Raw genomic sequence first — 22,882 nt, 5'->3', positions numbered from 1 at the left:
GAAGGCAAGACAGGAAAAATGAACTTTGCGCCAACACTCAAGTAATGGCCAATCTAGTTCTTTGAGCATTTCACAGTAATGTGTGTTGTAATTAGATTGGAGGATAAAGTAGCATATTAAGTTGTAGAGGGTGTCTAGTTTACTAAGGTGAGTTTGGGGTACTGTATAGTACCATAGACTATGTCCCAATAGTCTATAATTGGTATTGGCATCTGCTGTGCGATGCGCTTTCTGACCAGCAGTCATAGAGAGGATCCTATAAAGTACACCTAGTTGGTATAGGTTTAGATGTCTGTAAGGGAGTAAAGGGGTTAAACTCCCTTTACAAGGCTGAAGACTGAACTGAGGTGATGGGTTTCGTGCAGGTGGATATGGTAAATCGTGATTGAGCAGGGGTTTATAAGACAGGAAGTTGCATGCACAAAGAGGACTGCTTTTCCCCAGTAAGGGAATAGATTGTTTTCCTCCCAGCCAGGAAGGATGCTGGCTGCTGGGACCAGCTGGGACCCCACCAAGGACATTGAATATTTCACGCTGGACTCAGCCCTGCTCCCCGGAACCGACATTCCCGAATACCTAGAGGGAATGACCTAGAGCCCTGGGATAGACTCCCCAGCACCTAAAAGATATGGACGCTTTTGGCATATATGACTTTTGTTATTGTTATGATCTGGAAGTAAAATAGCTACCCAGGTGGACAGCTAGGGATCTGCTTGTGTAGTTAGTTTCCCTAACGGAATAGGATTTTGTTTCATGATTTGTTTTGCTTAAAGGGACAGGGTACCCATTATTTTGGTTAGTGGTCTAATAAAAACCACTGCATTTAAAACCTTAAACAACCAGTCTATGCATCTATCTGACCTCGCCTACAGGCCGCTCCGTCACAATGTCATAGTATCAATGTGCAAAACAAATGTTAAATGGGAGTCAAACCATATGCCCAGATATTTGCTAGTTACAGTAGACTTCAGAAGACTGTAGTTGGACTGGAGGTGGACTGGAGACTGGATCTTTCTGCAAATTTATCGACACAAGTCAGCAAATGGTGAGCTCATCTGACCACACTATTATCGCACGCTTGTTAGCCTATACAATTAACTACCTTATACACTTTATTTTCTGCAGTCTCTCCCAGCACCTATCTGCACACAACTTCCTGTCCCACCCCCAAATCCCTGAACAGACCCTAGCATTGCAAATGTATGACTGAGCCACTAATTTAGCCAGCTGTGCTGAAGTAGAGATATTCTGAAACCCTGGCCTGTTTGCGGCCCTCGAGGACTGGAGTTGTGCATATTCACGTAAAGATTCTCACTACAAGAGGCACACTCTTAAGATGCTAAGCTAAACTCTACTATGCTACCCTTAACTGCTATTAAATGTATACATCTCAACAGTCCCATAACCTTCCTCCAATAAATCTGCCTGTTATAGGCTGGACAATTAACAGATAATGCAATTAACAATCAAGTTTGCTAACCCTACCATACCAGAGATAGATCACAAATACAGCCAGTGTGGGGTGATTCTTGTATACAGGGTTACAGACGATTCAATAGGTTAAACATACCAGAGATCACAAATACTGTACAGTCAGGGTGGTTTGATTCTTGAATACAGGGGTTACAGAGGATTCAATGAGTTAAACATACCTGTGGGTAAACAGACAAAGCAATTATTTCAGTTGAAGTCTATATAGTCTTGCACGAGGAACAATAAATGTGTGTGTATATATATAATATATACCGTCTAACTACATATTCACTTAAAAATTCTCATGTGGATTGTGATACAATTACTGTCTCTATATAGGCTGGAGTGTTGCAGATAGTTTGCTTTCCAGCCTACAGGGAGTTAATTTTCCCTAGAGAAGCTAGTTCAAATGCAGATAATCAGGCTGGACTCCTAAATGAACAAGGAAATGTTTTAAAGCAGACACAGGGAGCAGCCATGCTGAGAGAGACTGTTTTCCCTCAGAGAAGGGGGGAGATAGAAAGCGCTCCCCAGCTAAAGAAGAGGCTGGCACAGTTCCTTAGAGCCGCTGGCGGTGGTCGCGGAGTCTGCTGGGACTGCCTGGTTTTGAATCCCAGAGGGAAGAATGAAGGACACGAGACCATGCTGAAGCAGAGATGTCCTATCCATAGCATTGGATCTACAGAGGAGGGATTCTCTGAACTCTCAAGGGGTTCAGAGGGAACTACCTGGAGCCCCAACAGAAACAGATAAGAGAAACACTATATTGTTGTGTGCAGAGACTGTGTATGTTTAAATATAATAGTACCTGTTTTGGGGTGGGAACCAGCTTAGCTGGCGATCCAGTTAGTAAGAGCCAAAACTACGGTGTTGTTAGTTTTCCCTAAAGGGAATAGGTGTTATTTGTATGTTTTGTTTTGACTTAAAGGGACGTTGGGCCTGTTGGTGTATGAGTTAACCCTGTAAATAAACCCCCTGTATAGAGAAATACAATGTTTCTGGCCTTAATCTGGGACTAAAAGAGACTGCAACGTGTTGTGGGCATCACAGGATGTAATTACCTTTTAGTAAAGTACATGTTTAAGAGTCTAAAACATAAGGTTACAATGTTTAAAAACATGAAAAACTATGTGTTAACCCAGTTTTAACATTTTTTTACCTGATAATATTTGGTAGCAGTTTATATGCAGGCATAGCTGCATCTCTAAAAGCAAATTGCCCCAATGCTTTCATCTCATAATGCGGGACCTCTATCTGTGGTACTTTGACTTGCACTGTTGCTTTAACCAATGCTCGTTTGCAGGCTCATAGGTGTCATTCATAAAGTGTGGTGACTATTACTATACAGAACAATGCTCTAGATCAGCGGTGCACAAAGCGGGGGGCGCGCCCCCAGGGTGGGAGAATTTCCAGTTAAACATTTTGCACACCCCTGCTCTAGATCAGGGGTACGCAAACTTTTCTGTTCGCGCCCCCCTGTCTGCTCTCCCCTTCCCCCCTTCCTTACCTGCTCTCTGGCATCGGCGGCATCATGTGACGTCGCATTGCCATTTGACCGCACAGCGTAATTTGACGCTGCATTGTCATGGCAATGCGTCACCGAAGAACCGGCTGAGAGCAGGTAAAGGAAGTTACAGCGGTCTCACACCTCCCCCGTCCTTTAATTTAAATGCCTTGAGGAAGAGCGCTGGGCATCTGTAACCACCGCGTCCCCCCCAAGAAAATTCTGTGCCCCCCAGTTTGCGCACCCCTGCTCTAGATTATATGTTTTAGTTAATGATCCCCTGGCTAATCTGTCAAAACGTACTGCTGAAGTTTGGACAGCTCCCTATATGCGTTATGGATAACTTTTAATATCAATTAGCTTTCTACAGTATATATTGAGCTAACTCCCCAGAGGCTGGCCTCACTTGTTTTGCCCAGTAGGTTGATCCAATCCTGTACTGTTCACTTTGCTCAACAGATCATATGCATTACAAATTCCAGGATCCTTTAAGATACTGTAGGATCAAAATAACGCAGAACATGCCTAGTTGATGCGCCTACATGGCAACCCTACTGAAGGCTCTTAGGACCTTGAGAGTTTTGCTTGAGACAAGGTAAAACATTATATAAGGGGAGCTCTGGAAACAAAAAGCCGGACATTGCATCATTCAGCTCTCTCCATATTAGGAATAAATGTATAAGACATGTTTACAAAGAACTCAGCAGACATATATGTATTTATTTCAAAAGGGTTGTATTTCTTTGTCACATTAAAAGTTATATATTTTATTAATATACTCATCGCTCACTTTTGAAACAGCCCTACCCCAAAAAAGTCACCAAATAACTCTGCACAATTTGAGCCTCACAATCACTGTATTTGGATTCTTCTGCATGGTGGCAGAAGCCAAAACACGATTTCAGATTCAATTTGGATTAAAGTCCTGCCAAGATAGTATAGTAGTTTGGCCAGGACATAAAGTAACCCTCCCCTGTGCAATCATAAAGTGACTAGAGTTGTGTCTAGCAGTCATTTCAAAATGCTGTATCTGGAAAAGTATGTAATAAGTTTGTAATAACTGAAGAGTTCCATTATTTTGATAGCAGAAATGAAGCCTGTATCCAAATAATCATATAGTCCTTATTGGCGAACATTATGTCTCGAATTGTTTCTACATGACTCCATAACCATGGCCAATAGATCGAAATGATGATTGAAAATGCAATATCAAAACAAGCATCACTTACCTGATTTTGTCAAAGTGCCTTCACACAGGTCTCTGTTGAGCATGATAGATGTTGTAGGTACTGATGATTTTGTAGCTGGGTGCATTAACCTCACTTTTTCAGCAGGACTAAATCTCTGTGGTTCAGGATGCTGCCTTGCTGATGTCCAATGTTTGATGTCGTATGAGAATGCGAATTCATCTGTAAAATGAAACGGAATCATGTGTTTTAAAGAAATAAACTTGAGGATTCCGGAATGTTGTGAAAATTGAATGCACTATATCGGTTTCTCGTCTGCATCATGCAACGAAGAGCTTCATTTACCATGAAGTAAAGAGGACAACTCATTATCATCCCCAAATGATTACCTTATGGCTTCCTTTAATATTATAAACTATATAAATCCATATCACACTAGTAAAATGGTTCATGGCCTACTGGACATCATACAAATGATCAGGAATGACTAAAGGACCTCAGTATGTACCACTTGGAATAAAGGAAAGAGGTGGGGGTATGATAGAAACTTTAAATATATAAAGGGTTTCAACAAGGTACAGGAGAGCAGCATAGTTGATCGAAAGAGAAGTGTTAGAACAATCACTTAGATCGTAAGCTCTTCGGGGAAGGATCTCCCTTTGCCTTAAGTTGTAATTTACCAGTTGCACTTTTTTCTATTGTTTGTACCTTATTTACCTTCATTGTAATTTTGTGCAGAACTGCATACACTTTTGGCACTATATAAATAAAATCATACATAAATACATAGAAGAGATCATTCTCTAAAGTTGGAGGGTGGCAGGGGAAGTGTGAGGAAGTGTGTGACGGTGAGGTGGTAACCAGGCTCAATAATAAAGGTTCAGCCAACTTGGTTACCCCTGACCCATGTGTAAAGATCCTACAGTGTCAGCTCTTGGACCCAACTGTCGTATATGTATCACTGAGACTGTATAGAAATTATGCGACAACTCAATATTTTTTGTATTTTGCCTTTCCAGGGGTGCTGGGCAGTGGAGCTTGCGTGGCTGTGGGTTTTGCGGAGAATCTTCAATCAGATTGTTGCTATGTAGTGGGGTCCCTGAGTTATGGGACACCCCAGAGATGTAACCGGGAATCAGATTCTCGGGCACATTGAAGCACAGTGCTCCGGCAAAATCCTACCCTGGAAACATTCTTTCGACTGACTGCCAGGGTTCCCTGCTTCAGCACAGGCTGGAAAAGTAAACGGGGCAGGGGGATCAAGGTTTCCCCAGAACGGTCCCTGGGTCCCTAGTATAAGGTGGGATGCCCAGTCACCCTTAACCTGTGTAGGAGGGGTTCAGGGGGTGCTCCAGCTATGTTCAAAAGCTGCAAGGGTTTTTATTGTGTGGATACAGTAAAGTCAGGGTTATGTAGTGAGCCGGGGATAAGGCTGATAAGAAAAATGATCACATATTTTATTCTATCACTGACACCGGACCAGAAGACTTATACCAGGAGAACACACAGACACATAAGAAAGAGAATTTTATTAAAGGTTCTGTTTAAGAAATGTGAATGCTTATAACCATGTATATGTGTGGCTGTGGGATTCCAAGTCCGTGGTTCCGAGAGACCAGATGGCTACCAAGCTTGGCGCCACTGGGTCTACTCGAGACCCAGAGTTGAAAACCTCAGGGATGCCGAGGTGTTAGAACAGGAGGAGTACCGTAGTTATACCTGAGTATCTCCGTCCTGGGCTAACAAAGGGCTATCCGGCAACCTAGCGCTTCACAGCAATAATACACGTGACAATCATATAAATAACAAATAGTACAAATAACACATGATAGGAATAAGTGCTTTAGACATAAAAGTAACATTTAGGAAAAGGACTCCCTGCCCCAAAGAGCTTACAATCTATGTGGCAACCTGTGTGAAACCATCACTTTAGCATTGTTCACTATTGGTAGTGACTAGGATAACAGAGTAGTACTATAGACTTAACCAGTCTATTTTTATCTGTGTCATACACATCACACTACACAACACGATTTTAACGAAGTTATTTAATAAACCTTTTTTATTTTATGTATATATCAATTCACCCCTGACCAAATTATATTATAAAGGTTTGCTGTGCGCCTCTTAGAAGGGATCTTTGGTGCCTCCTTTAGGCACATCTCTTTATCTCTATGTGGTAAATAGAAAGAACGTACAGAGACAGTAGGAGGGTGTCCTGGTAAGTGCGTCTGCAAGGGGCCTAGGTTTATGTATGAGGTGTATAATATCAGCCATGGAGCTACTTATATGCTTCGTTAAAGAGGTGTGTTTGCGATAGTTTTCAGACTACCCTAAATATAAAAAAATCAAACAATAAACTACAGTAGGGTCTGAGATTTTACAATACAGGGGAAAAGAGAGCTGATAAGATGGGGCATGTGCTTTTTATCTGCCATGGCCCCTTTACCCAATGGCAAAAGGGTTGTTTCCCGAAATGTTGGGGAGTTCAGGTATGTCGGCCTTGTTGTATTGTTTGTATACTTTTATCTTATTAAAGTATTGTATGAGATTTTAATCATGTGATGTTTTTCACTCATTGTATGACCTATTTGATAGAAATGTGATAAAAGATTTGGAATCTGATTGGTGGGCAAACTTTTCATATTGTGATTGAAGTGTTTCTCCTTTTTTTTGTCTTGTTTAGCTATATACATTTGAGAAATTGTCTGAGTGATTACACCCACCTAATATATTATTGTAGTTGATTGATTAATAAAAAAAATTCTACTTTAAAAAATCTTTAGGAGTGCACTGTTACTTTATTGTATATTCCATTTGTTAAACAGAGCTGAACTGGTCTGACACCAGGAAGCCACCCTCAAAGCATAATAAATAAGGGCCGTTTGTGTCTGATGGTAAAATGAAGCAATTGATGTAATTTTTGCTATGCTTCGTACTCTGCTGAAGGCATATTTTAACTTAAATAATGGAGATTTCATTAGCAAGGAGTAAATGGGCTGAATAAATGGCTGTGAAGCACCTAAAAACATTCAATGTTACCATGCAAATCTCTCCAGAGACATGTAACTGAACCCTATATTCTGGGGATATATGTGTATTAATTAAGATGAATCACTTCTCTATTAAGCATAATTTCTTAATGTTTAAAAATACGCAATTAGAATTAAGTGAGTTGATTCTGTAACAAACGATATGTTCTACAGTACATAACGAGCTGCTGTCTTGATCCATGCAAAGCTGTCTCCAACTTCACAGGCATATTGGAAAAATATTTGGAAGTGTAGCACAAATAAAAAATGGATTTCATCTGTCTACAAATATCTCCACTGTTTTAATTCCATATTTTAAATATTTACTGTGACGTAGGAGAAGTGCAGCTCTTACAATAAAGGTTAAGTCCAACCATTGCCCCTACCTGTCTGGTTGGATACTCTGGTTTCAGTCTAGGTATCCACCTTATTGTGGCTCATCTGCGCCAAATGTCTATGGTATTATGTATTTGTAAATCTTACTCCTGTGTAATGTTGTGATTGATGTACTGTATTTCTGTGTTCCTTGATGTGTGTGCCTGGTAATACACTTACCCAGTCTGCACAGTCTAGACAGTCAGTGTATGAGGCAATGTGAGGGTGGGGATGGGTGAGGGTGGGGATGGGCGGATCTCAGGTCTGGGAGATGTTGGCTCAAAGAGCGAAGCCTTGTTCTTTCTCAGACACTGAAATGCCTATCTCTGCGGTTTCTATCCATCCGGCGATGGGAACGGTTACTGGGTATGAGCCCTGTAGGTGCTGTTCCGATTGGTTGGTTTGAAATCCCTGCTGTCCTAGCCGCACCATCACCACCCCCAGCCTGGATTGGTCCATCACAGACGAGCCCTCACTCTGTGATTGGCCAGGGCGCAGCATCTGCGCTGCGATTTTCCCAGCCCCGTTTCCATCCTTTTGTATGGAGACAAGGAAACTATATAAAGGGTAGCGTTCTGAGGTCCACAGTTTTCTCTGGAATTAGCATGAAAGCTAACTAAGCGGGGTGCTCCGTGCAAAGTCGCTGATGGGAGCGGGACAGTTGGGACAGCTGTCCCGGACCCAGCGGCTGCAGGATGCATGGCTGGCGCTGGAAGTTGGGCCCAGCCAGAGGTCGTGTCCAACATAGGTGCCTGATTGCTGGGCCCCTGTTTGCTGCCAGGCCCCAGCTCTTCCCTGCTGCAGCCCGGCCCACAGTCAAGCCCCGATCCCATGTGCTGGAAGTTGGGCCCAACTTCTGCATTTGCCCAGCACTTGAGGCTTCCCCCCAAGGTAGGTAGGTGTGTTTTTTTGGGGGGATGAGTGGGGGTTATTGTGTATGGGATGGGGGGGTATTATTGTGTGGGGAGGGGTGGGGAGTTATATGGGGAAGGGGGTGGATTATTATGTGGGGAGGGGGCATTGTGGGGGGAGAGGGGGAGGTTGTTGGGAGGAGATTGTGTGGGGGAGGGGGGTTATTGTGTGTGAAGAGGGGGGGTTAGTCTGTGGTATTGAGTGTGAGGGGGGTTATTGAGTGTGAGGAGGGGAGGGGGGAATTTAGTGTGAAGAGGGGAATGTGAGGGGGCAGAGAAATAGAGAGCGGTGAGAGAGCGAGGAGGTGTGTGAGAAGGGGAGAGCGTAAGAGCGGTGGGGGGGGGGGGGGTCTTGCAAGGCCGCCAACACAAGGGGGTGGGGACTTCAGTGGAAAATCTGCTCCTGGGCCCCCGGGAAAGCTGTTCGCGGCCCTGATTCCAAGGCTTTGCCAGAGACACCCCAGAACGAGACTCGGTGCTGATCCAGGAGGGAGATTTGAACTTGCTCTTCTCCAAATAACATCCTTGAGACTGTAACCTACATGGATGTGAAATTACTCCTGGGTAAGCCTACCGAAGCGGCGCCCGGCACCTAGCTAGATAAAATTCCCGCTTTAACCCTTGTTTTGGTGAGTGTAAGCCATTTCTGTGACTGTGTTGTGCTTCTTGGCCACGGCTGAAATAAATACACTTTATTGAACACCTTTATCTTGTCTGGTTCCTTGATCAAAGTGAATTGTCCTGGCCTGGCCTCCTGTGACATTTATGGTACTAAACGTATTGCTTAGATTAAAATCTATTGTTGCATTTTTAATCCAAATGTGTTCCCTAGTATATTCAATTTAATTAGAATATGATTTTTACACATTCAGTTTCAAGAAGATCTGAGCTCATAGCCTGAGCCTCTAACTAGGTAAACAGCATTTAGGATTAACACACACTTTCCCAGCAAGCTCAAACCCCAACACCCAACACATCCTATCTATGCTGTATGAACAGGACCTACTATGGTTGTTTCCCCACTGTAAGAAATCGGGGAACACGCCCCCTGCGGCGTGCTCCCTCCTTACCTGCCGCATCTCAGTTCCCGCTCTCCTTATAGAGCATGCAAGCACCCGCGGTTTCCTACTCGTACCACGGAGCTGGCCACCCCCGGTCACATCACGCATTCTCTCACGCGTGGCGCGTACACGTGACGGCGTGCGCCGCCCTCCAGCTGCGAGTCAACTTCACGCCCCCTTGTGGCGTATTCTCTACCCTTGCCTAGTTTCCCTGATGTCTCCCTGTATGGTGTGCGCCGCCCTCTAGCTGCGAGTCAAGATTCCCTGTTGATTCTCTGTGTGGAGGGCGCTGCCCTCTTGCCTAGTTTCCCTGATGTCTCCCTGTATGGCGTGCGCCGCCCTCCAGCTGCGAGTCAAGATTCCCTGTTGATTCTCTGTGTGGCGGGCGCTGCCCTCTAGCTGCGAGTCTATCTTTCTATGCATCGCTGCCCCTTAGTCTCTTGGATCGCTCTGAGTTCGATCTTTAAGAGGGGGGTACTGTAACAATGTGCGGAACACGCCCCCTGCGGTGTGTTCCTTCCTTACCTGTTTACTTCTGATCGCCGCCCTCTAGCTGCGAGTCAAGATCCTGTGTTTTTAAGGATTCTGAAGCAAGCAACGCCATCTTGCTTTCTGGCAAACCCTACCCTCTTCCTCCTGACAGGAATTAAGCCTCTCTTTGACTTTCTCTCTGCTATTAGTCATTTGCTGTCTGCCCTGGTGCCTGCTAGTACTCATCGCATAGTCTTCCTGCCTGGACCTCCTTGGGACCTTTACTTATCTCCTGTGGATTCCGGAAGACTGGGACAGTCACTCTTATACTACTGAGGTTAGTTTACCGTCGGGTAGTGTAGGTACCTGCTTAGTAGGGTTCACCTTGACGTGGTAGCAGGCTTATAATTCCTTGGACAATGGATTAGACTAAGAACCCTTATGTTATGTTTAGTTTCGCTGCACCTTGCTGTTTCTGTCACTATGCCTTTAAGTAGTCTGGATGTCCTCCAAGAAGCAATCCCCTTGTGGATGTTTCCTTGTGCTCTGGACTCTATGCCCATGTTCCTGTTCCATGTTCCTGGTTTCCGTTTCCAGACTCCTGTGCTGAAGCGCTGACTTCCAGCAACCCCCGTGTTGGTGCCTGAGAACGCGCGCAGTCCCGCTCTGCTGTCAGAGCATGCGCGCACATGCAGCTGGATCACTCGTGTCTCTGAGGTAGGCACCGCACCTCCGGCCGCGTCGCACATTCTCATGCGCGCGGCGCGGTCACGTGACTACGTGCACCGATCCCCAGCTGCGCGGCAACTTACTCCCTTCGTATAATCTGCGGCCTCCCCACCTCGCTATTGGGTCCCTTCCCTTTCTCTCTCGCTTGTGTGGAGAGCACAAGCGTGACACCCACATACAGAGGTAAAAGGAAAGGTGCACAGTGTAGTGTTAGGACCTGCAAATTTGGTTATGCCTTGACGCTGGTATGCAGGCATATGATGCTTTGGCCAAAGGGTTTAACTAAATAACCAAGAAAATAATATTATTGAAGTATTTAACTTTATACTTATTACCATATATGTTTTGTCAATTCGATGTAGCATTGGGCTCCCCTGTCTTTTGTTGCAAACAGCACTTAGGCTCAGATCCACAAAGTCACTTTGTAATTAGTTACAGTACAAATATAATATGTTAAGGAAATGTATATAGTTAAACCTCAAAGTTAAGAACGGTTTATTTCTGGGTCTCCTGAACTATATTAATTCCCAATCTTTCTTCAGACTCATACCAACCTAAGATTGTCCAGCCAAAGGAAGACCACTCTCGCGCTGGAAGACACCTTAGAGCCAATTGACTTGAACAGGCTACAGAGAAGGCCTGCACAACTCCAGTCCTCGATGACCGCAAACATGCCAGGTTTTCAGGATATCCCTACTTAGTATGACTGAGCCACTAATTGAGCCAGCTGTGCTGAAGTAGGGATAACCTGAAAACTTTGCCTTTTTGAGGCCCTCGAGGACTAGAGTTGTGCAGGCCTGCTATAAAGTATCTTCCAGCATTGGAAGATGTCTTACGGCAAAAGACTGCTTAGTAAATATGGCACTATATGATACCCGAGCAAGGAATGGTTTAAAAATAGACCTACAATATGCCTCTGTAATGCAAAAGAAAGCCGACAATGCCCTATGGTTATTTCCAACAGTACCTTTTGACGCCAATAACGACATGTTGCCTGCAAGTTCCTGCCTTAGTTTGGATATGAATGTGTACCTTATATCTGACATGCATAGTATCTTGCACAAGCTCTATCTTTTTATATAATTCTTACCGTTGTTCATGCACAGAAATCCTCCAGAAGAAAAGCGCACAAGTGGAACTTGAGGAGGTTCATCCACACATTCCGCTTGTTCCATAATGTTGGGACCACTTCTTGATGCACATGAGTTTACATCTGCAATCTCTGAATTAGCATAAAGGGGGGGGTGGAGTAGCAACAAAGGAGAGAAAAAAAAATCTATATTTATATGTATGTAATATTGTATATAAAATTGCATATAAAAATAACACGTTATTTTTTTGGTATCTCATTTTAATAATAATTGCCTTGCTGTGTGCAGCTATTATTTCCTTTATTTTATACGTTGCCACTCTTTAAAAACTGGAGAAAATGTACTCTGATCTTGTAGTTTTCTAGAAAACATGGTCCATATTTATCAAGACAAATGATGCAATTCTGGAGCAATTAAAACTGCACCAGATGTATGAAACAGAAAAATCCCAATTCAAATAATAGGACATTTTTTCTGATACATCCGGGACAATTCTTTTGCCAATCCAATGAATGGTGCCACTTTTGCCTTGATACATAGTGGACAGTGTTTGTTTGGAAATATCTTCCAGGCAGAATATAGGTGCTTAACCCCTCTTTTTGAGTTTACATTTTACAAACAGTATCACTTTACGGAAGCTGCTGATGCTGCACATACAGGGAGTAAGGTCTGTAATATAGTGCGCGTATGGCGCTGGGCGTGCACAATTCGTTTGTTTGTTGCCAGCGGTGAAGCGCGTGGCTAGGGGTTCGTGGCCCTGACATCACAGCATTAGGCTGCGCTGTGATTGGCTCGGGGCGTCACGTGACCCGGCAGCAGCGCGAAAATACAAATTCTTGTATTTGCTCTGATCTGCCGCGCCACCGCTCACGGCCATGCGCGCGTCTCGACTGTATCAACGTCGGCCTCCCACTGTCAATTATCATTGACACGCACGCGCATACACTATATAACAGATCTAAGGAGTTTGTCACACACTGTAACTAAGTTAAAAACGTGTCACAAAGCTTACGTACCTGAGCTAAAACTGTAACTGTTGTCAAAAACCTCTGGGTCTCCGTCCAAAAGTTCATCTTCAAGAGGTGACCTCATTTCCTGAATGTCATTACGCCACGATGCACGGGTTCTTGGGGTCAGGTGCTTACGCTTCCTCCTAAAAATCCTGAAAATAAATATTTTAGTCACCCAAATATAATGAAAGTCCTATCCAGCAGGTAATGATGAAATTGTTCTTTGTCAGTAATTACACTTAGCATTACAGAGTTTGTATAATTCTTTGCAATATTTTTTGACCCTCTGAAGTTCAATAGCGTTTGTAATGTAAACTGTGCCGATTTTAATAAAATAATAGTACAAATCATACTACATACTCTTCTTTTTCATTTATTTGTCTACATACACTTCTATTTAATTTATTTGTTTCACTTATATTGTGCATCCTATGCTATAATTACTTTTGTTAGAGTTTATGAGCCTTATACTATATACAGTATGCAGAAGTCGCTGGTTTCGGACAAAAATCCACATCAACATCTATGGGGATTTTCAGCGGAAACCGTCCCAAACAACCACTTCGGTATATATAGAATATGGCCATAAGGACAAATTCAAGTTGTGCTGTATGTGGCAATGTATCACACTCTCCTCTACTGTGCGCAATGCTGCAATAAAGTTAAAAGGTTTGGATTATGCCGAGATGAGTATCAATGAGGGTCGTTGTAACAGGGACTTATCTCTGTTAAGAAATTTGCCTCTAATCCAGCAGTGCGCTGGTTAATTGCCCACCAGCAATCAACCAACTTCACCTGCCTAAACAGAGCTCTGTGAAATAGTGTCAAGTGAGACACAAGAAGAGGATTTCCTGAGCTCACAATTGGAGCTGACCCAGGAAAGAAAGACTAGAGAGTTCCCTAGTCCACAACTGGGCTGACCTGGGAAACAAACAGATGTCTTGAGCTGCAAAGAGACTGCAGGCTGACAGCAAGACAAAAGGGACAAGATTTCTAAACCTGGATCCTGGTATTGCCATAGCACACAAGGGTTCGGACCCAAGAGAGCAGAGAGGCCTTCCCCTACAGCTACAAAATATAGAAAATACTTTCTTATGGGACTGATATATATATATATATATATATATATATATATATATATATATATATATATATATATATATGGAAAAAAGAACAAAAAAGAAACAGGCGCACACCTAGTGCATTACCACAATAAAAATGTATTGGATGAACATAAAATCTAACAAATGGCCACTCACAAGGATACAGCAAATAAAAGCATGTATGAGATAGGCTCTCATGTGCCTTGCAGCTCAATCACCAGCGTCCGTCCGCAATCAGTGGCGTCGTCACGTGGATCAGCCTCGCGAACCGGAACCGGAAGAGGGGTCTTTCACCTTCAGTGCTCCACCAAATCGGTCCCTCCGGGAAACAGGCACCCCAGATGTATAATAGTACAAGGTAGCAAGCCGGGAGAGCAGCACACGGGAGCCAAGAGTTCTCAGTCAACCTGCATCAGTGTTTGTGGGCAAATGGCGGCCGGACTCTAGCCACGCCCTACGCGTTTCGTCATCAAATGGCGACTTCTTCAGGGGATACCCTTCAAGCATATGTCCTTCCAGTTAGGAGGGGGGTCCCCGGCGGTTAGGGGGGGCTCTGGTCTCTCCTCTGCTGCAGTCACAGATCCGGGTCACTGCTATTAGAAAAATAGCAGTGACCCGGATCTGTGACTGCAGCAGAGGAGAGACCAGAGCCCCCCCTAACCGCCGGGGACCCCCCTCCTAACTGGAAGGACATATGCTTGAAGGGTATCCCCTGAAGAAGTCGCCATTTGATGACGAAACGCGTAGGGCGTGGCTAGAGTCCGGCCGCCATTTGCCCACAAACACTGATGCAGGTTGACTGAGAACTCTTGGCTCCCGTGTGCTGCTCTCCCGGCTTGCTACCTTGTACTATTATACATCTGGGGTGCCTTTTTCCCGGAGGGACCGATTTGGTGGAGCACTGAAGGTGAAAGACCCCTCTTCCGGTTCCGGTTCGCGAGGCTGATCCACGTGATGATGCCACTGATTGCGGACGGACGCTGGTGATTGAGCTGCAAGGCACATGAGAGCCTATCTCATACATGCTTTTATTTGCTGTATCCTTGTGAGTGGCCATTTGTTAGATTTTATGTTCATCCAATACATTTTTATTGTGGTAATGCACTAGGTGTGCGCCTGTTTCTTTTTTGTTCTTTTTTCCAGATATCACTAGGGACTGGTTGATCCCTTTTAAACGGGCTGCAAGAAACCAAGGACATTTCCACTGGAACAGGACTTTATGTATTGAAGGTTTTTTATTATATATTTTTATCTTTTGACAATTTTTTCTATATATTTTTATTAATAAATACATTTTTTATATTTTTTATATTTTTTCCTTTAGGGTTTTTTGTCAGGAGATTGCATTGCCATTTGTTTATTTTAAAAGTTTTATCATAGTGTACTAGCCCTATCTAGCTGCCCCTTCAAGCCTATCCAATTAGCTATTGTCTCTCCCACTAGTAATTTATAATTAATATTTATAATTAACTGGTTATTTAGCGGCGCTACTTCATATTGTTTTTTTGATATATATATATATATATATATATATATATATATATACATATTGCATAGTTTTCCATTAATTTCTAAGCACTGTTGATGATTTATCAAACTTTAGTTATTTTATTTGTATTCATGGGATAGTGCAATTTCCTATATTTATTAATCAGATATAAATATTTTGAATGCAATACATCAAATATAGAACAATCATATTTTGTATTCAGAAAAAAATATTAATGCATTTGATTTTTTTTCAATCATAACAAAATTAGTCATGTTTTTTTTTTTATAAATTAGTGTCTTATAATAAGCAGGGTGTTTAGTAAAGTGTCATTTATATTGGTCTCCTAAAGTGCAGTTAATTTCCTGCTACTTAACTAAGTCTGGGAGGCCGCACATTTATGTACAGTACCTGACTATTTTCTCTTTATAAGACACATTGGACTTTGTTGGACTTAGGGATACGTTGCCGTTATCATCAAATATAAAGCTATCTTCATCCACAACATAATATCCATTGGTAAGTAATCGAGGACTGCGTCGACACAGCGAGAAAGATCCACTCATGGGATTTACGAAGGAATTGTCATGAGAGGTGTCAACATTCACCAAATCACAGGAGTCGCTGCAATGGGAAAGGAAGAAGGGAATTCATTTTTAGTCAATTGTGTATTCATGTATTATTCATTTTTAGCTGGTATGTGATATACCTTAAAGGAACAAAATTGAAATGATTCATACATGATATGCTCTTAGCTTCCTAGTTTGGGGAGTGAACACACATTTCTTTTTAATCGATGTTAAGAAGCCAATGCAGGCACATTCTTTCCACATTCTTCTCAACTTTCTCTGAAAAATTCAGCACATTTATTTACTGCTCACTGTTAATAAACATATGAAAATAAAGTGTTAACTTTATGCTTGATCTCAGATTTCCTTCACACCATTGGATGTTCCCCCGTGTTACAGGTCGTTTCTCCACCTCTACGTATCTTACACCACTTTTTATCTTGAACATATCAAGGGGCGTACGTCCTGGGGAAGTGAATATTTGCTGTAGGCTGTGTTTCCATTTATTGGACCAGCCGTGAGAGTTCTTCATAGATCAAATGATGGTGTACAGAGTGTTTGAAAAACTCACCTCTCTTCTTTATGTTTGTTGAATACTGTTCACTACAATTATAGCTATATGGAGTTTGTTAAATGTTTCTTTCCAGTCGAATATTTCCCCTGTCTCTGGAATTCAATGAAATCAATGTGGCTCATATTTTCCAAGTGGTGTGAAGCCATAAGACACCTCCGGCAGCCAATACTGTAACAGCGTATGTCCTATTAACATGAATAAGTGGTGGTATGTCATAAGACAACTACCGGCAGCAGAATACATTTTATGATCCATTCACGTCAGAACTCTGCTTATTAAATATGGTTCTGTATGACTTTTCTCTTCATCTAAAGCCTCTATTCAATATTCTTTCAAAGTAGCATGGCTATACTTTCCCTATTATTATTCCATTATCCTCTCTCCTGTACCATATTCACGTTATTTTCTGTACCTAATGAATCTTTATTGACTGCGTAGCGTCCACTACAACCTTCTCCAAAGAGGGAAGCCTCCGAGATCCATTCACATCAAAGGAGCTCAGAGGCTTCCCGGCCATGGAAATCTACGTCACATTATAATATGTAAAGGGCCTATGTGTGATAGTCACACATGGTGGTTTTAGGCAAACGTTTCATATGTTCACAACTTTGCGAATGCTGAAACGTTACCAGGTGCGCAATGTTTTGTCTGATGGTTTTTTTTAATCTATTTATTGGTCTTTTTTGCATCATTGAGTATATTTATCAGTTTTATTTTCATTCTTGCGCTTCTATTTTTGATTAACTGTGTTTTAATTGATTTTATTGCATATATTTATATTTTTTCCAAGGCTCATCCGCCCGGTGGTTGAATTAGGGCCAGATCCTGTACCCCTAAAGGTTTACCTAGTGTTCAGGGGGTAAGGGTGTATTGAGCCAAGCGCACCCCATAAGCACCTCGGTCCATATTTTTCCCTGTGATGGTTTTTTCCCATCTCTCGTTATCAGCCCAATATGGGAATACATTACGTAAGTTGTTTTTTTTTTTTTATTATCTTGGTAGAGAGAGATATCAGTAAGCCAAAGGATTCAAAAACTACTTTTGTACTTTAAAGCAAAGGTTACATGAGAAAAAAAATAAAATAACGGAAGGCTTATTCCAAAAGTGTTACTTAAATATATACCTTGAAAAATAACGTTCAAAAAGTTTAGATGGCAGATCTGTAGACGTCTCTCTGGAAAAGGAAGAATCTATAAGAGAAAATATACATAAAAGAGAGAAATGAGCTCTTACTGTATTATCTTGTTTGCTGTCTTTTGTAGTAAATTAACAGTTGGCTTTAGCAAGGCTAAAACTGACACAGTTCTGACAACATTTGTATAGCTATATTCCTGCGGTAACAAAGGATTGATCGTTGCAAATTGTTATTGAAATTAGTCAATTATTAAGCATATCAGATTCACCTGGTACTCTCCCATGTAGACTTTAAAAAAAGTCACAGAGGAGCCACAGAGTACTGTGACATATTTCACATGTTATATTTAGTAATAGTGTAGTCACTCCAATATAAGAACTAGGTACAAAAACATGCCACCAATTGTCTATGCTTTGAAGGTTACCACCTGACACCTAGCAGAGCAGGGGTGGGCCACTCCAGTCCTCGGGGCCACGAACAGTTCAGGTTTTCAGGATATCCCTGCTTCAGCACAGGAGGCTCAATCAGTGGCTCAGTCGAAGCAGGGATATCTCTAACACCTGGGGGTTGGTGGCCCTTGAAGACTGGAGTTTCCCACCTTGTAGTTGAGTGAATAAATATCAAACAACATCAGAGGCTATAAAATGAAGCCACGTCATGGATTGTTTACGAATGATGTTTTTTTTGCCTTGCAAAAAGATCTCTTTGCCGACACATATAGCTAGATTATCTTTTGCTTGTTTAAATGCCATTCAAGTCAACCTAACTGTTACGGGTGTGGGGGCAGTAAGTACAAACAAAACCCACAATTAATGCTGTTTATGATGTGGTTTGTCTTTCACTGAAGTTACTAAAAGCACAATGGTGTTTGAAAACTTATGTGGAAATGGCTTCCATCTTACAATGACGCCGGAATCCCTAAACAGCAGTGAGCAAACCACCTCCAACATCACTTTGTACAGCTCTGACGTGGTAATATAGGGGTAATCCTCAGAAGTACGCTAATTTAGTGCAAATAACATAACGTTTGTGAAATTGGTAATGGACTTTAATTTCCTACTTATTAACGGTTATCTTCAAAGCTGATATGATAGCATGATATGCACAATTAAGGTTTCTTTAGCCAAACGACCAACGTAACGTTACCTTGATGGACAGGGATTTACGTAGCCTAAAAATATACGCTGCACCTGCGCATTGGGAAAGAACGTTTAGTTGATGATGCCTTTGATATTATCGTGACCTTAATACCGCGCCCATGAGCATGTTACAATTTTAAATAAAAACACTTGCCTAACAGCAAACCTCAGCCCTTTTTGTCTGCAAAACCGCATGGATGGCTGCCCAGGCTTCCACCTCCTCTGCTGAGGCTACTTCAGCTACTACTATTCCTGGGGCACCTAACATCCGGAGCCAAAAGTTTAATGACAAGGAGCTGGAGATCCCCATTGAAGGAGTTATGGGTAACTTCTCAAATTATTGGGGGCTATGTGTCAGAAGACCACGACTGCCGAAAAGCATCGTATATGGGGCCGCATTCTGCAGCACATTAACTCTCTGGGCAATATTGTCCGTACCATTGAGATACTGAAAAAGCGATGGGCAGACAGTAAGGCCACAGTGAAGAAGGAAATGGCTGATCATGCAGCTGCAGCCAAGAGGACAGGAGGAGGCCCACCTGAGCCCCTGCACCTGACCCGGATGGAGGAGCGGGTCAGCTCTGTCATCTCCCGCTCACTGCTAGTGGGAATACCTGGCCTTGTGGAATCAAGGGATCTTGAGAGACCTGGTAAGGGACAATACCGTACTTTTATAATACACCATCAATCTCATGTATACATGTCACTTAAGAACATCCAAACAAATATTACCGTCTTATTTGCAGTGCCCTCACACATACAGGTGAAGGGGTACTTACCAAAATAATGTATGTGACATGCTTACATGTGTGCCCTCATAACACCTGTGTCCCTCACATCATGTTCCTGATAAATAGCAGGGACTCCTCTTCCTTAATGTTACTTTTATGTCTGAAGCACTTATTCCCATGACCTGTTATTTATATTATTTGTTATTTACAGTGTTCGACAAACCTATACATTTGCTCGCCCCAGGCGAGTGGATTTAACCCCCGGGCGAGTAAATATTGGCCCAAGCAGCACACGTTTGGTACTAGGTGGCGAGTAGATTTTTTGGTGATTTGTCAACCACTGGTTATTTATATGATATGTATTACTACTGTGAAGCGCTATGTACATTTATGGCGCTATAAAAATAAAGACATACAATACAATACAAATACATTTCACACTTATTATGATATCCATAGCAATCATGTTTCAAATAATCACTTTTAAAGTACTTTAAGTTACTTTTTGTCCAGAACATACGTGAAAATTAGATATCACAAAATGATATACAGTAGCGAAACAAAAATGCTTACAATCTATAGCATGGCTCAGCATATGATATACAATCATATGCATGGGAGTAAAGGCCTTCTAAAGTTCAGCAGCAGATGATACAGTTTATGGATCAGGACATCAACATATATTCTACTGATAAAATGTTCTCTACAGTAATTGAATATTTAAAAATGTCTGATTGGTCTAAGAAAATCAATGTTAATGTGCTTACATGTACTCAAGTTTATCATGAATGTCTCTGATGATATGATGTATTTATTTTTCAGGGCCATCTTACAGATAGCGGACGCGGTTTACCTGACAGGGTGCGTCAGTGGCTGAAGAGGCCCAGGTTGAGGAGAAGGAGCTCTACATTGTTATTGCAGAGGTCAGGGAGCCTGAGGAGCCAGGTGAAGCTCTGGATGAGCTCACAACTTCTTCCTGGCCATCACATGCAACTGCTCCCCCGACCATCTCCTGTAACTTATCCCCAGTCATCTCCTGCGGCTGCTACCTGGCTATCTCTTCCGGCTGCTCCCCGGCTATCTCCTGTGGCTGCTACCTTGCCATCTCTTGAGACGGCTACCTGACCATCTCCTGCGACAGGGCCATCGTCTGCGACTGCTACCTGGCCATCTCTTGTGACTGCTACCCGGCCATATCTTGTGCTGGTCCCCGGCCATCTCCTGTGGCTGGTCCCCGGCCATAACTTGTGCTGGTCCCCGGCCATCTCCTGGAGCTGGTCCCCAGCCATCTCCTGTGGCTGGTCCCCGGCCATATCTTGTGCTGGTCCCCGGCCATCTCCTGTGGCTGGTCCCCGGCCATCTCCTGTGGCTGGTCTCCGGCCATCTCCTGCGGCTGGTCCCTGGCCATCTCTTGCGACTGCTACCAGGCCATCTCCTGCGGCTGGTCACCGACCATCTCCTTGTGACTGGTCCCCAGTCAACCCCACCTTTTGTCATGATGGAGATGCAATGTGAATTAATGGAGATTCAAAGAGCAGAATTCAGGCACATAGTGGGTTATCTTTCCCGTCTGGAGTCCAGGGCAGCCATCAATTCCCAAATAAGGGAGCGAGCTGCCAGGCACCGGAAGCATGCAGCCACATGCCGTGATAATGCTGCTGCGAGGCAAGGTCAGCAAATTCTGTGGACTATTAGGCAGCACACAATCGCTGTTACTTCCAATAATAACCTGACCTGGGCAATGCAGGAGAGTATGGACACATCTGTCCCCATAATACCTGTGGAATCGTTAGAAATGCTTGCCACATCTGAAAAATCCCCAATATACTGTATGACACTACCCCTCCAGATCCCTATTCTGAGGACACCCCAGTGTTGCCATACCTGTCCGCCGTGGGAGGTTCCATATCTGGGGCCATGTGTAAAAAAACTTAGCGACCTTCTGGGGATCTACCCCATAGACTTCCACTTACCAGTAACACAAATTGATGTGCAAGCAGTATTTATTCATCTACCTGTTTATGGGATCATGACACCTACAGCATGCATTTATCAAACAATATATCTATTGTGACATAATCCCAGGATATTAGGCAGCTTTCTGTCCTATTTAGATCAGAAAATGCAGCCACAGTGTAAATGTGATCAATCACACAGCTTCACAATTGCTGAAGCTGGTGGATGGAAAATCAAGACCAGAGTTCACAATTGTTCTAATTTCTCTCACCTGCCTCCTAATTGAGCAACAGGTACTTAAAGCAGTTAGCTTACTGCCTCTCCCTCTTACCTAGAGCCTGGAGGCTGGGGCACTGCTGACAGCAGCCAGATAGGGGAGGACGCCCCCTGCAAGATAACAAAAACATTCTTCTTATGAATTCTGAAACCAATTATAAATATTCTATATTTCGTATAGTTAGAAAGCAGATAAGCTGCCCAAACCTGGAGAGTGAAATATCTGTCTAGTAAGTGCTGCGATTGAGCAGGGTTTATTTTTGATGTGTATCAGTGAAAGTATTGCAGTACCCAACTGGGACGGAATAAAACAGGCAGAGGCCTGAAGTACCTAAAATGTGTTTTCGTTAAAGTGTTACAGTCCCCGGCTGGGAGGAAATAAAGCAGAATAAAAGAAGAAGCCTGAATAAAACAATATTGTGCTATGTGTTTACCCTAAAAGACTGTATCATAAAGGGTTCCAGGTCATTCCCTCTAGGAATTCGTGAACGTCGGTTCCGGGGAGCAGGGTTGAGTCTAGCGTGGAATATTCAATGTCCTTGGTGGGGTCCCAGCAGCCAGCGTCCTTCCTGGCTGGGAGGAAAACAATCTCTCCCCTTGCTCGGGAAACGCAGTCCTCTGTGCATGCAATTTCCTGTCTTTTATAAACCCCTGCTCGATCAGGATTTACCATATCCCACCTGCACGAAATCCATCACCTCAATTCAGTTTCCAGCCTTGTAAAGGGAGTTTAACCCCTGGACTCACCTCCAGTCGAGAAATGATGCAAACCATTTAGTAAAAAGATTGCAGGTTCAAAGGGAATCTGCAGCCCCCAAATAACTTGCAAGGAGTCATCAATCTTAGACCATAACTGTTGATCCAAGGGACATTCCCACTAAATGTGTATAAAATGATCCCAGAAAGCTGCAATTTCAAAAATATGCATCATCAGTATCAGTTTCAATGCTGGCTAGTGTTACGCCGGAGTAGCCCGCAGACCAGACCTGTCCCTAGAACTGAGGTGGCAGGTATGAATACACACACCGACAGAGCGAGAGACGTGTCCGGGTTGTGGTATTAGATG

General features: G+C 43.0%; 1 protein-coding gene across 5 annotated transcripts in view; it reads right to left on the bottom strand.

Moving 5' to 3' along the window:
- TMEM71 (transmembrane protein 71) overlaps nt 1–22,882 on the bottom strand; it is a 50,676-nt gene that overhangs the window by 22,047 nt on the left and 5,747 nt on the right. For 3 of the 5 annotated variants that reach the window (XM_075581895.1, XM_075581899.1, XM_075581881.1), the window contains exons 3-7: nt 17,703–17,769; nt 15,848–16,060; nt 12,851–12,996; nt 11,834–11,965; nt 4,207–4,386 (exon numbers count right to left, since the gene is read on the bottom strand). In XM_075581895.1, the coding sequence (XP_075438010.1) occupies nt 4,207–4,386; nt 11,834–11,965; nt 12,851–12,996; nt 15,848–16,060; nt 17,703–17,769 (738 nt within the window). Of the gene's footprint in view, nt 1–4,206; nt 4,387–11,833; nt 11,966–12,850; nt 12,997–15,847; nt 16,061–17,702; nt 17,770–21,871; nt 21,928–22,882 lie in introns of all 5 variants that reach the window. The other 2 variants (XM_075581883.1, XM_075581891.1) reach the window with 1 other exon arrangement.

Source organism: Ascaphus truei, chromosome 2, assembly GCF_040206685.1.
Source record: "Ascaphus truei isolate aAscTru1 chromosome 2, aAscTru1.hap1, whole genome shotgun sequence".
Lineage (NCBI taxonomy): Eukaryota > Metazoa > Chordata > Amphibia > Anura > Ascaphidae > Ascaphus > Ascaphus truei.
The sequence above is the reverse complement of the archived record's forward strand: the minus strand, read 5'-3'. Positions and strand labels throughout refer to the sequence as shown.